Source organism: Acomys minous, assembly GCF_964271855.1.
Source record: "Acomys minous genome assembly, chromosome: 9".
Lineage (NCBI taxonomy): Eukaryota > Metazoa > Chordata > Mammalia > Rodentia > Muridae > Acomys > Acomys minous.
In genome coordinates this window covers 18,369,322-18,384,095 of record NC_140490.1, presented here as the reverse complement: position 1 = coordinate 18,384,095, position 14,774 = coordinate 18,369,322, and the positions used below count along the sequence as shown (strand labels likewise).

General features: G+C 53.6%; 1 protein-coding gene across 2 annotated transcripts in view; it reads right to left on the bottom strand.

The window, feature by feature from the left end:
- Nucleotides 1-1,211: 1,211 nt before the first annotated feature.
- Nucleotides 1,212-14,774, bottom strand: part of NISCH (nischarin) — a 37,600-nt gene continuing 24,037 nt past the window's right edge. Inside the window, exons 14-21 of one of the 2 annotated variants that reach the window (XM_084794329.1) lie at nt 10,972-11,096; nt 9,937-9,986; nt 6,368-7,780; nt 4,400-4,736; nt 3,724-3,880; nt 3,313-3,441; nt 2,669-2,830; nt 1,212-2,456 (exon numbers count right to left, since the gene is read on the bottom strand). In XM_084794329.1, coding sequence (XP_084650455.1) covers nt 1,846-2,456; nt 2,669-2,830; nt 3,313-3,441; nt 3,724-3,880; nt 4,400-4,736; nt 6,368-7,780; nt 9,937-9,986; nt 10,972-11,096 — 2,984 coding nt within the window. In that variant the 3' untranslated portion in view covers nt 1,212-1,845. Of the gene's footprint in view, nt 2,457-2,668; nt 2,831-3,312; nt 3,442-3,723; nt 3,881-4,399; nt 4,737-6,367; nt 7,781-9,936; nt 9,987-10,971; nt 11,097-13,531; nt 14,545-14,774 lie in introns of those variants that run through there. The other variant, XM_084794330.1, reaches the window with a different exon arrangement.

Below are 14,774 nucleotides of genomic sequence, written 5' to 3'. Positions count from 1 at the left end.
TTGTAGATCAAGCTGGCCTGGAACTCAGAGTGATCAGCCAGCCTCTGCCTCTGGAGTGCTGGAATTAAAGGCATGTGCCACCACACCCGGCCCTTTTATTTATCTTTTTTTCCCCCCTTTCCTCCTCCTTCTCCTCCTCCTTCTTCTTCTGTTTTTTTTTTCGAGACAAGGTTTCTCTGTGTAGCCTTGACTGTCCTGGACTCACTTTGTAGACTAGGCTGGCCTCGAACTCACAATGATCCACTTGCTTCTGTCTCCTGAGTGCTGGGATTAAAGGTGTGCGCCACCACGCCTGGTTTATTCATCTTTTTAAAGACAAGGGTCTTGCTTTCTCCTACAGGCTGCCTGGGATCGCATCATCTCCTGCCTCTGCTTTTCACCTGTGTTAGGTTAGTGTCGTCACCCCCTTGCATTTGTGAGTGGGTGCTGTGTGGGCCTGGGAATGGAACCCAGGGCCATATGCTTCCCTGTTCTTCCTTGACATGCCCCACTGGCCTTTGAGATCTGGGTAGGGGCATTGGGGGGTAAGAAGCCCTTTCCTGGGGGGGACTCTTTTTTGGCTTCTCTTCCTCCACACCCACACCCTGTGACAGGCAGCAGGTTCTCCTTGCTAGGATCCCTTTAATATCTCTGTCTCTCTCTCTCTCAGCAGCAGAGTAGAACCTGGGCCTTGGTAAGCTGCTCTAATCCCATCTTATCTCTCCCACAACCCTACCTGGCCCAGAGGTGGGGCACAGGTGTTGGCTATCCAAGAACTCCTAGGTCCTACTTGGTAGGGCCCCTGAGGTAGCCTGCTCCCTCCCCCACCCTGAATGCAGGCAGATAGGCAGGGGCTTTGCTTGCCGCTGTTCGCCATCTGATCCACTTCCTGTTGCTATGCACTTGCCATCTTCAGCAGACCCCTGTCCCACACATACTCGCAATCCTGTCTCCACGCCTCCCCTTAGGCTGGGGCTAGACCCAGATGCAGGGCACCCAGAGGAAGTGACAGAGGGGCTGTGGAGGCTGTGGGAGGGGCACTCTGAAGAGTTTCAGAGACTAGTCTTCGCCTAGGCGCCTGGTCTGAGCATGGGCCAGCATGGCCCCGTCCAGGGAGCCGCTCACAGCTCTCCTTTCTTCTCCCCTCGTCTCCAGTCTCCCCCGATGTTGACCATGCCCTTGGTCAGCCCTTTTGGGACCCCAGTTATTTATGGCATAGAAGAAGACCCAGACTGTGTCAAACTCTGCTTTATTAGAATAGAGAAAATAGGCAAGAGGAATTGAGCTTGGTGCTGGCAGCTCTCGGTCCCCTGCACTGGCCCCCTCGGCCCCATGAACTGGGAACTCCCCATAGGACTTCCTCTTGTCTAGAGCTGAGGAGGCCTCCATTTTGGAAAAGCCCACAAAATGGGAGCTTGCAGCGCACATTCTGCTACCAGCTTCGTAATTAGCAGCAAAACGCCCACAATGACAGCAACAGCAACAAAGGGCTGGACTCGACACTCGAGGACAAGACGTGAAGGTTATCGGGGTCACAGAGCCACATGTTAACAACAGCATCAATCACAGACAAAACAATGCTGCTGTGTCTGGCCATGCCACTTCAGAGGCAGGCGACACAAGGGAAGCTGATGGCACAAGGACACTCTGGTGGGGCTAGCATACTTCTTCCCAGCATTAGGAAGAATTAACTGAACGCACATGTTCACATTCTTGGTGGGAGCTGTGTGGGGTCCACGGGAATCACTGTAGGAGCCAAGGGAGGGAAGAACACCTTAAAAAGAACACAGAAGGCCTGCTTCCTTGCCCCTGTGGGCATCAGACTAGACTGGACATGGCAGGAGGCCAGGGCTGCTGTGGCACGCTTTAGCCAGTGAGCTCCACGGGCAGCTCCCTGCCGCAAAGGGCTTCCCACTGACGTGCCAGCAGTGATATGAGCTTTTCTCGGCTCTCAGCACTGGGGACAAACACCTGCCACTGAACCTCTCGGCCCTGGCCAGCCCTGCCAGGATCACCTGGCATCTCCCCAAAGTGGTCCAGGGTGACATTCCCCATGAGGTCGTGGCCCTGCATGTCATCAAACACAAGAGTGAGGGCCTGTGGATAGGGCTGGTAGCCCATGAGCACCCGGTCCAAATCTCGGACACGGCGGCCATCGTCTAGCCGGTATCTGTCCCTCTGTGGTGGCTCTTTGGCAAATTCAGGCAATGGGTAGTGGACATAGTCCTCATCCAGGAGGAAGATCTCTGCACTGGTGAGCAGGAGTGTCTTAGGGCGCAGGGGACCCCTGGCCCGTCCAGGCGGCGGTGCGGCCACCTGGAAGGCCTGTATGTACAATAGGATGCTGAGGGCTGGAGCCTTTTCCGGATCAGCCATCTTCTGTGCGATGATATAGGTCAGGTCCCCGACCTCTTCCTCACTGGGGTAGGTGAACTTGACACGGCTGGAATGGATCAGCTCATAGTTCTCCATTTTCCCTGCGGGGAGAGACGACACCATGGCCGCAGCCTGAGCTGGCCGGCGGTGGGCTTAGACGCAAAAGCGACCCCACACCACCCGGAGCTGAGAGGTCCATCTGCTGGATGGGTGAGGGGCTACACGGAAGAGGCCCCACGAAGCCCTGGCCAGGTAGGCAGAGAAGAGAAAGGCAGAGACAGAGGCAGTGGGGGCTCTGGGGTAGACAGGGTACCTGTGTTCTTGTCTCCAAATTCTGAGTAGAAGTCGTTGTCAGCAGGCTCAGGCTCAGGCGTGCGCTCCAGTGAGGGGAGCACGAGCATCAGGCGCTGGAGGAAGCAGTGTGTCAGGTAGCTGTCTCGGGTCAAGCAGGTGACCACCTGCGCTGGGGAGGAGCCTGAACAAGAAGGGGCTGGTCACAGGCACAGGCCACTGCTCCCATCCCCTGCAGAGCCCCGACAGAAAACCGGGGCCCAGGGGGTCCATGTGGGAGGGCATCACAAAGCCTGGGGAGACAACCTTATCTCAGGCAGGAAGGGCAGAGATAGTTTTCTGGAAGGGGATAGACAGAGGCCTAGGGAAAGAGCTTAGCTTTCTCCTTTCAGGAAGTGAGTCAAAAACATCCTGCCCCTCTGCCCAGGGCCCACTCTGCTGCTGTCAGGGCTGGCTGTTCCCTGTACACCCACCGCCTGCTCTAAATCCCGGGGCGGGAGTCCTGCCATCTCAGCAGTTCCTTAACGCTGCTTCCTCCCACCCGAGAAGCTGGCCTGTCAGTGGAGATAATGTGTCCTGTGACAGGGCACCCACATGTGCGAGGTGGAAGCCCACTGGTACACTGGCCTTCACCCAAACTGAGACAAGACACATTGGGTCGCTCACCCGTCAGCCGGAAGTACTGGTCGAAAAGGCCAACGTTGACTGACTGCAGGTCACTGAGTTTGAACACAAAGCACTGAGAGATGTGGAAGGGGCTGTTGTTATAGTCAGGGTTTTTCTGATGCCAGAAATCTGTGATGGAGAGAGGAGGCCGCGGTTAAACATGTCCAGCAGCAGCCGGGCCTTTGTATCTAGCTTAGCTCAGTGGAGTCACCAGGCCACTGGATGAGGCTCCTACTGACATCAAAACCCCTGCATGTGACAGCCCCTTCCCAAGGGTTTCCCAGCAGGGCACGGTCGTATGTGGCTTTAGGTCTTCACGACAGTCCTAAGAGGGAAGAGCTATTGTCACCTCTTCCTCACATGAGGGAACTGAATACAGGGGTCTTAGGTCCTGTAGGCTGGAGCACCTACCCTGCAGCGGTTCAGAGAAGAAACGGCGGAGGCCATCGTGCAGTACGAAGTACACGGCCTTGGTGGAGAGCAGCACACAGGCGGTCACTTCCAGCCCCGGGGTCTGGTAGAACACCACTGATGACCACAGGAGGTGCCTCAGCTCCTCGTTTTCAACCTGGGCACAGAGGGGTTATGTGGGAGCCCAGCGGAGAGTGGGGTGGGGCAGACCACTCTTCCCTTCCTCCTGGACCACACTGTGCGGACTCCAGGCAGCACAGCCCCCACCCAGCCTTCTGTCAGCCCTGCTACTATGGAGATTCCTGTGTCTCAGGAACTGCTCGTGGCCTTGGATGAGGAGAAACAGGAGCTCATCTCATTTTTCAAATAAACTCCGAGGAGAGAAGAGGTGAAAAAAGGAGGTAGGCATGGGATTATATACGGGGACCAGGGCGACACAGAGTCAGGCATGACAGGGAGCACATGGCTGGGAGTCGAGTGGCAGAGTTCTTGACCTAGATCCTCAATGCTGCGAGCTAGATGAAGCTGAGGACCGCATTATGTCAGAGATATCTGGGACCCAAGGATGTCCCCACACAAACTCTGCCCTACCCTCAGGACTGACTGGTAGCACAGTGGAGCCCACACCTCTCTTCACACAAGTGCCAGCCAGTAAGGCCAACACCTGGGCCAATACCTCGGCAATGCTGCTGTGGAAGAGCTCAATGACGGCGCTCCCCTGAAGACTGGCAATGTGCTGGAGGGATGGACAGACTGGCAAGTGAGAGGGGATCTGATTCTCCTCAGACGTGGACTGGATCAGGCGCTCACTTGGATACTGGGCAGGGGCCTCCGCTGGGGCTGGAGCCACTGCTGGAGATAGAACTGGGTCTTCTACTGGGGCCTCTACAGGAGCCGGAACAGGAGCCAAGGCCTCTGCTGGGGCTGCAGCTGGAGCTGTTGATGGGCCTGCAGCTGGAGCCGGGACTGGACCAGGAGCTTCTGCTGGGGCCTCCTGTAGCCGCTGTTCATCACTACATCCCCCAGTGACCCGAGAAATGCCAAATAAGCATGTGGACCCCACAGAGACTCATATCATACACACAACATCAGAGTGCGATGGTCAGCTGCAGCCACGTGCTACCCTTGAGGTCACTGGTAACCTACTTCATCACCAGGCTCTTCATGGGAGGACCACACCGCAGAGGGAAAGCATCAGGCCCTTTCCTTGAGCAGATGTGGGCAGAGCTGACCACCCCTTGCTGAGCCAGCCATATACATGCATTACGGGCCTTGGTTCATGGACTCACATTCATTCTGAAAGTACTGCAGAGACACAGAAAGGCCACTTCGGGGTAATGCAAGGTGTCAGAGGTGTTAAGAAATCAGAGTACTTGCCTAAGAACCCAACGTGTGTATATGTAAGCGGAGGTGAGAACCAAAACTCGAAATGGCTTCGGTGTGTTTGGGGGGTGCCTTTAGGTGGCCCAGGCACTTAGCCTACTTAGCCACCACTGCACATGGCTATGCTAGGATGTCACTGGTCTCTCCCACTCATAATACCTGCCAATGCTCAAAAACTTAAATTTCATGGGAGCTGGGAGTCCCCAGCACTCAGCCCATGGGGCCACACCCAGTGAGGCCGGTGGAGTCCTTTGGATGCTGCCCTCTCCATCCATCAGGCCCACTCTGACTGCTGCAATCCCAGGCACCCCATGAAGCTGCTGGGACACCTTCCCTGCTGTCATGGCTGTACAGATACAGGAAGGCCTGGCTTCTGCAGCAAGCCCAGGAGCAAGCTGGGCACCACCTAAGCCTCATGGGCGATGGGTGAGAAGGGAACAGCCACCTCTGTACAGGTAGAGGACGGGCAGCGGATTCAGCTGTAGGAGTTGAAAGCCCAGCTAGGGACTGACTGAGGGGGGAGGGAGGAGCGGGGAGCCTAGAGATGCTAAGGAGAACCAGAGGTGAAGGTAGGGTCACAGCACTTTGCCAGGACAGAGAGCATCAACTATTAGGCCCTCCCCTCCACAGGTGGGGAGGTCCAGCCACAGCGAGCAGGGGCACTCACAGGGAGAGTGAGAATAGGCTAAAGCTGCCAGCGCCCTCCTGCTAGGCACCTCAGTCTCCTGAAGACAAGCTGACCTACCCGGACACTCTCATCTTCAGAAGGTTCTCGGGTGGGGCTCCTAAGTTAGCTATCTCAGTCCTTCCTGAGAAGAACTTTATGGTGCCAAAAAATAAGCCTGAGGGCTGGTCTCAGGAATGGGAGACCCGAAGCAGCCCCAGAGCCGGCCACTTGGATGAGACCCCTTGTGGAGGAGGAAGACGATGCCCAGAAACTGTGATGCCCAGAAGCCATGCTCAAGCTTATGAGAGGATAGCGGTAGGCCAGGGACTCAGTGATGGCTCTCCACTGGCAAGGCAGGGCTGGCTCCCTTAACCTGCGCTGCACAGGACAGCTTGCCTGGGTGCTTCTGAGGCTCTGGGGATCTGGAGCATTAAGCACTAAGTCCATGGAGGCAAGGGTGGGGGTGGGGGGTTCAGAGCCGGAGAGAAGTGGAAAAGGGGACTGAGAAGGGAGACTCCCACAAAATACAAATGCCCAGAGATCACACCAAGCCGATCCCATGGCCCAGGCCCCAAGAGCCTGCACTAGTCTCACCTGGCCCTGGTTTTGGCAGGCTGGCCATCCACGAGTGGGCTTTGGGACTTTGGCCCGGCCGCGGGAGTCTTGGAGATGACAACAGTCTTCAGGTCCTGCAGTGAGGCCCGCAGCTGATTGTAGATTCGCAGGAAGTGGAATTTCTCGTGGGGCAGCACAAAGATGGCGGTGACAAAGCGGTAGCCAACAAGCAGCTCCAGCACGTGGCCATCAGCGAAGGCGCCCCGTGGCTGGGTGCAGCTGCGAGTGGGGTCTAGCAGCACACTGGAGAGCGGGACACGGCTAAGCTTGAAGCTATTGCGGTTGCGGCAGTTGTGGGTGCCACGATTGGGCATGGGGTTGAAGTCGGCCTTGATGACGTTGAGATGCTGTGGAGTGAGCAGCAGCCAGTAGGGGATGGCGGCGGACTTGACAGCCTCAGAGGGTGCGCAGCAGGAGCGCCGCACAGCGGAGCACAGCGTGCAGCTGGCCCACTCGATGTTGCCCGAGTAGTCCCCAGCAGCTGTCTGGACCATGCGCTTGTCACTGTAGACCAGGTAGACAGGAAAGCAGCCCTGGCTGCGCTCCTGACAGCCACCCGCCACCTTGTAGAAGGTGAGCAGCTGGCGCAGGAACTCCTGCAAGCTGGTGTGGCTGCCGTAGAGGATGGGGCTGCAGAGCATGGCCATGTGCTGTGGTGCGAAGCAGGAGCGCAGGTCAGCATGGAACTCGTGCAGGTTGGCCGCATCTGAGATGATGAAGAGCGTGTTCTCACTGTGCCGCACCTTGAGCACCAGACACAGCTCCGGCATGAGGAAGCCAAACTCAGTGAGGTCACCATGTGGGAAGCAGAAGACAAAACGCAGGGATGAGAGGATGTGCTGGCTGCTGCCTCGTGACTCTTGGTGTGGGATCTCAAAGACAGCAATGCCGAAGTCGGTGAGCACAAGGCAGGCCGCGAACTGGCGGATGCTGCCCTGCACGTGGATCAGGAAGCACCACAGCACCTTGAGGATGCGGATGTGCTCCAGCAGAAAGTCCTCGTCAGCGCCCAGGGCCCACTCCAGAGCCAGGCGTTCCTCCTCTGCCTCCTCATCTTCCTCATCTTCCTCCTCCTCCTCTTCTCCCTGGCCACTGCCCTCCTCCTCCTCTACGTCTGGGGGTCCCATTTCAAAGTAGCGGTTCTCAGCGACATCCTCCTCTTCATCGTCGTCGTCGTCCTCCTCCTCGCCCTGCTCCCCTTGGGCTTCCTCTCGCTGGTTGGCAGCCTCAATCCAGGCAGGGAGTTGCCTTTCAATGGCCTGGCGGATCAGTGTGCTGAGGCGCTGGATAAAGTCCTGGTTGGTGGCTGTGTAGCCAATGCAAGTGAAGGGCAGGAAGATGATCTGGCCCGACCCAGGCACCACCTGAACCTCTGGCTCTGCATGCTCTGGGCTGTGCAAGAAGAGACTGGGTCAGGCACACAGGGACACTCTATCTCCTATTCTGCTGTTGGACCCTAGACCTGGGAAGCCGATGCATGGGTTTCCCAAGCCTCTGACCCAGCTGAGCCTGTCAAGTGGCTGCTACATGCTCAGATCACAGCTCTCCAGCACAGCTGCGCAAACCAAGCTGCATGCACAACAAAGGTGCTATGCAGACTCCTATCACTTAGTGCTGCCAGGTGTCAGAGACAACCGAGTGCGACAGGTGTGTGGAACTTTCTTTGTTGAAAAATGACTACCTTTAGGGACATTCTGGTTTTTCAGGGCAGTAAACCAAGTTGGGTGGGTCCTAGGACCTTCACATTTAAATTTCAGCCCCTCTTGACCTGTACAACCCTCCCATGAACAAGAATTAAAAATATACTCCTGTAGCCAGGCATGATGGAGCAAGCCTTTAATCCCAGAATTGGGGAGGCAGAGGCAGGAGGATTTCTATGGGTTTTCAAGCCAGCCTGTCTAGGTAGCAGGTCCCAGGCCAGCCAGGGCTATGTAGAGATCCTACCTCAAAAATAAATAAGCAGATAAAAATAAAGCCAGGCAGAGGTGGCATACACTGTTAATCCCAGCACTTGGGAGGCAGAGGCAGGCGGATCTCTGAGTTTGAGGTCAGCCTGGTCTACAGAGTGAGTTCTAGGAGAGATAGCGCTATACATAGAAACCTTGTCTCAAAAAACAAAAAATTAAATAAACAAACAAAAATAGACCTGTAAAGGGCCAAGGAGCTAATATTTCATGATGTATGTGCTGGCCCTATCCATGTAATTTTGTTTAAACAGTCATTTAAGAATGTAACAATCAGCTGGGCATTGGCGGTGCACACCTTTAATCCCAGCACTTGAGAGGTAGAGGCAGGCGGATTGCTGCGAGTTCGAGGCCAGCCTGTCTATCTACAAAGTGAGTCCAGGACAGCCAAGCCTACATAGAGAGACTCTGTCTCGAAAAAACCAAAAGTAACAATCAGAGGCTTACTGGGCGGCTCAGCAGTTAAGTGTACTTAGAGCTCTTGCAGACAAGCTAGGCTTGTTTCTCAGCATCCACATGGCAGCTGGCATCCGCCTGCAACTCCAGTCACAGGGGATGTGGAGATGTGATGCCCTGCCCTGGCCTCCCAGGGCACCAAGTGCACATAAGCTGCACACATATACACACGCAGGCAAATACACAATTAAAATAAAAACAAGCAATTCTTTGCTTGTTTGTTTTTATTGTTTTTTTATTTTTTTTATTTTTTGGTTTTTTCAGAGAGGATCTCTCTGTGTAGCCTTGGCTGTCCTGGACTCACTTTGTAGACCAGGCTGCCTCAAACTCACAGTGATCTGCCTGCCTCTGCCTCCCGAGTGCTGGGATTAAAGGTGTGAGTCACCACCGCCTGGCCCGAACTATCCTTGAACCCACAGAGATGTGTTTGCTTCTGCCTCTTGAGTGCTGGGATTAAAGAAGTACACCTCTACGCCCAGGAAAAACAAACAAACAAACAAACAAATCTTAAAACAATAATAACAACCAAAGTAGCAGCAGCCAGGCATAATTGTACACATATTTAATCCTAGCCAATAGGAGGCAGAAGCAGACCAATCTTGTGAGTTCAAGGCCAGCCTGGTCTACAAAGCAAGTTCCAGGGCAGTCAGGGTTACATAGAGGCCCTGGCTCAAAGAAAAAACAAACAAACAAAAAACTGTAATAACAACCAAAAAAGGTGGGGTGGCTTATTTTTGTAATCCTGCACTAAGGAGGCTGGGGGTGTGTGTGTGCCCGCGCTTGAGCTACGTAGTAACATCTAGGCCAGGCTGGGCTAAAGTAAGACACTGTTTCAAAAAACAAAACAAAGAACCCATGAACAAACAAAGAGAGAAGACTTATTCTTATTCTTAGCTCACAGTACAAAACACACCGTGCCCTGAACTGGCTTTGATTTGCCGACTTCTGGTGTAAGATTGGGTCAATTAGGCAGTTGAGGAAACACAGTTGGAGCTCCTCTCAACCGGGCTTCAGCAGAGAAAGACTTCTGCGAACAGGCTACCAACAGAAGCCGCTGCTTGCTCAGACTGCAGCTAGAGCGCGGAGGGTGTGCAGCTGGCCGGCAGCTGACTTCCTTATCTCCCTTACCTGGCACCACCAACAGCTCCCGGCACGTCCCTTAAATCTTCAGGAGCCACCTGACAGAGCAGAAAACAGTGAGCACCTGCTGCAGCTGTTCCCTGGCCCGCAGCTGCATGTGAGTTGCCTCGCTGCCTCCACACTCCACTCTGGATGTGCTCTGGGCTTGGGGAGATGCTCATTTGGTTATCTTGCTACTCTTCAGCAGGGCTGGCTTTCCATCTCTCTCACCTGAGCTTTTATGCTCAACCATGGACCAGAGCCTGTTTCCATGGAGGTCTGGCATTTGGGAGATCTTTGTGCCACCCACGCATCCAGGTGCTTTGGTCTGGTCCCAGCCAGGCAGCAATACACATGATGAGAAGTGGTTCTGGCAACCCTCACCCTCTGCTTTCTGCATGCCAGGTTAAGACTATTAACAGGACCTTACTCTCCTTAAGGTCTAAGACAGGCAATGGGCCAGTGCTCAGGAGGTAGGACAGACAAAGCCTCTGCACTTAGCATCACATGACCATGACCCTAGCTGTGCAGAATAATGGAGCCAGGAGGTCCAGGCATCAAGCACACAGCACCAGGCACTCATTTTCTGCTTCTCTTTTCAAGGAACACAGAAATGGGCCCCAGAAGCCTGGATAGCGACTACAAAGAAGTGCTAGCGTCACACTGTTCAGACCACCAAGGTGACATGTGGGAAGGGGCAGAGTGGCCTCAGGATGCTAGGCATTAGGGTAGATTCCCCCTGGTCAACCGGCTCATGTGTACTCAAAGAATTAATTCCCACCTTCCTTGTTCCCCAGGCCCAAGAAACAGTACTGGCTGTTGCCATAGCGTGGGGGAGGCCAAAATCAAACCCTTAACCACCTGGTCTACTGAGATGACCCAACTAGAGACACATCCAAGAGAAAGACTGCATGCCACACCAAGTACCCCAGAAGTCCTAGCAACAGGCTACAACCCACCCAGGCCACGTCTCACTGTGAACAGTGTTGAGACAGCAGCAGCATGGCTGAAGACAGTGTCCCCAGCAGCTCGAGAGGGCATTACCTGTCCTGTGGGGATAGACTCCAACGAGTCAGAGCAGTCTTGGGCAATGGGCCGGTCCTCAGGAGGCAGACTGTCAGTAGATGAGAGGCTGCTGGCCAGGGCCTCTTCCTGTACGAACATGATTCCTGCAGAGACGGGGTAGGCAGGTGGGCAGGAAGAGCAGCTGTTCAACAAGAAAGAGGCTAGACCCTGCACTTACAGCACGGTCCGGCGCTAGCCAGACTCCAAACCATCATACAGGTTACAGGAACAAAAAAAGCAGCAATTCAGTAACTCCTCAGTAACTCAGGATAGTGCCAGTGGCTGCTCTCTCCTGTAAGGGAGAGCTTCCTGAGCAGGCAAGCATGGGCGAGAGTCATGAAGACCAAACCTCTAGACAAAATGTACAGAGAAAAAAGTGCTTGGCATATAAACAAAGAGCTATATCTTAATCTGTAAGGAGCTCTTACAGATTACAAAAATGGGGAGTGAGCGGTTTGAAAACTCTGTAAGAGAATGCAAAGAATAAGAACAAACAGTCCATGGAAGAATGACCAATAGATGTAACACAGAACAATGCTAACACAAAAAGGACAAATTCAAACAGGAGAGCACTGCTTCTCTTACTGTGGTAATGTTAGACCATGTAGCCTGGCCCAGCCTAAGTAGGAAGAGGTGGATACTGGGGTACAAGTTGGTCCACCTATCAGGAAAGCATTTGGGGGATATATTTATCAACAGTCTTGGACATACTAGAACATTGTCCAAAGAAAGGACTATACATGACCATGTAGTGTCATCTGATATCTCTGCAAGGCTCGCAAAATCCAAGTATAGGACCCTAAGCCAGGAAGCCAGGCTTTGCAGACTTGATTCCTGCAGTGGCTGCGGAGCACAGCTGGAGCCTGAATCCACAGGCTGCTTTACCAGGGGAGCCTGCACTACCTCCTATGGGGCAGCAGCGGTCTTAGATTCCTTGAAATGCACTGATTAATTAAGCCACACTCAGGGTAATTTATGAATAGCCTGTCTATATACATTTTACTACTTCACTCCAGTTTGCAACCAGTTAAAGGGGAACCCCTTTGCCCCACTTAACAACAACAAAACATGCTTCAAACTGTAGCTGGCTGGTCTCAAAGAGGCCTGCCCCCGCAGCCCGGCTTTAAACAGCCACCATGGCCCAATTCAATGACTGAACTCTCAAGAGCCCCACATCCAGCATGTTTAGCTTGACTGTTGCCTAGAACAGGACCACCACATAGCCCAGGTCCTCTGCCCAAAGGGTAAGCAGGCAGCCCAAGCCCAGACATCCCCAACTGAGCTAAGCTGCAGAGGCTCCAAAGCAGAAAGGGGGCAAGCACACAGCCATGCACCAAGCGCCTAGCTTTGCTTATGCTGCCCCTGCTATTGAAATAGCTTAACCCAACCCATCTTTCAAGAGTCATCTGACACCACTTCTGCTGCAGCCCTCAAGCCGCTCTCCCCTGTTGTTCCATAGGCATACAGTCTGTCTCCCCAAGTGGTTCCATGTACCTAGAGGTACTGTCCTGAAACCCCAACTCAGGATGCAGGAAGAAGCCCCTACCGACCAATCCTGTTGAGTCTTAGAAGTGCTAAGCGCTTCCCCGGCATTAGCTCATGCGCACCTCTTGTTATTTACCACATTTCATCAAATCTAAGATGTGTGGATATGGTGCCATCTTGGTCATAGTAGATGTCCACGGAAGGTTTTCCCACGACTCCATCACGATTACCAGCTGGCTGACAGCAATTAGGGGACGCCACTGACTGAAAGACGCATCTCAATTTCAGAGAAGTCACAGGGTGGAAATGTGTGCATCTTAGAATTGATGAAGTTAGGATGTATCCACCTTGTGGTTGAGAAAACAGCTTCCAGGGGGCTACAGGTTGCTTGGGATTCCATGGCCAGGAAGACGGAACATGAACTCAGTTGCCTGCTTCTACCATGTGTACAGCAGCCTTCTCTCACCCCCAGACGGGACTGGAGAACGAACTCTGGCATTTCGGACACTGACCCCATCAGTCACAAACTTCCGCTGCTCTAACAGCTTCGATGACTAGAGAGGCCTGGGGTTTTCCGGATAGAACCCACTTCAGGCAGGCCTTGAATGCCCAGTTTTTTCATAAATATGTTCTCTGTAGGTCAGGTAGGGAATGACCAGGGTAGGTTTAAAAAGCTGTTCTTATACAGAAAAATTCCTGTGCACCCAGGCCAGCTCCAGTAACACATGGCCAAACACACACATATATGTCAGTGCCTCACATTTGTGTGTGTGGGGGGAGGGTAGTGGGGGGAAGGGGAGGGGGAAGAAAAAAGATAAAAGAAAAAAAAGCAGTATTTTCTTGCCACTACCTCCTCACCCCCCCCCCCCAGCCTTGTTTGGGCATGAGGAAATACAGACAGGACAGTCTGTCCACTTCCTTCCTGGACCATGGCCTGTACAAACAAGTGGTTAGAAAGGGCCACTCAGCAGATGGGATAGGAAACACCAGGAGTCCTCAGACAGGGGTTTGACCTTTGTCACTTCTCACCCAAAGGAAAGAGATGTGCACACAATGACATCCACTGTAGTTTTATTTACAAGGTGTAAATATGTGACAGCATCTCTCAGTGTCCAATGACTGGGAAGGGGGGAGGGGACAGACTACAGAGCACCCAGGGGTGGAAGGGCAGCAGGGAAGGGGTGGATGAGGCTTGCCCCAGGCTGCTGCAGAGACTTCAACACCACAAGGTAGAGGGCTGCTGGCAGCTGCGGCCTGGAGGACACACCCATTCCTTCTGCTGAGCCAGGATTTGCTCTTGGCCAACTTGCTCTTCACTTGTTTGTCCATTCACCAATACACGCACACACACGCACGCTCGCATACATGCACACTCACACATATGCACTGATTCAACAAATACTGGAACAGATTACATCCTGGACCTTATTGTAACATCCTGTCTCCAGAAGTCTATGGTTGCATGCTTTCTATGTAGTATCATTAATACTGTGGGGACCTGAAGAGAGGTCAGGGACACTTCCTCACAGAGACTCAAACTTTCTTCCTCTTTTATGAAAAAAAAAAAAGTATCAAAAAATTTGTCAAAGTTTGACAAAGCCAATGAGTAAATGTGCTGGCACCTAGCTCTACCATTCCATTTTCACTTCTCTTCTGTGATTTCAGGCTGTTATGTGCTGGCTGTTGCCTTAGCACAAGCAAGTGCTCAGTCTTCTCTCTGACAAGACTGCCGTAGAGGGTTCTGTGCCGCAGCTGCCCTTCCCTGCCTCCTTGGTGTGTCTGTCACAGTTCAGTCCCCCCCTCTCTAGAGACGTTTCCTCCAGTGGGGTTGCCAGGTTAAAGAGTAGACATATTGTTATCTCTGGCTCTTAAAACCTAGGGCCAAACTAGTTTCCCAAGACCTCACACCAAGTTCTGCGTCTCCAGGAGCCTGGGCGGGCGGCGTTCTTTCCTGCGTGTCCCGAGCCTCAGCTCCACTTGGGACGGCATACCTGCCCCTCTTCCGTCGGGGCCAGGCCGGCAGCCACGCTCATGGCACCTGGTTCACTCACTCATCTCCGAGGATGCCTGGGTTCAGAGGTGAAAGCCCTTTGAAAATGCTCACAGACAATGGGCAGATGAAAGGAACTGCTCTTCCACAGGTCCATGGGGACAGACAGCCCATCTTGGTCCCATAGATAGATGCAGTATTTTGGAGCTTGGCCACACCCTGAGTGCCACAGAGGCATCACAACAAAGTAAGCTCTCGACCCAGGGATCAAGAGCCCCAGACTCAGTAAAGTACCAAGGCTGGGCTT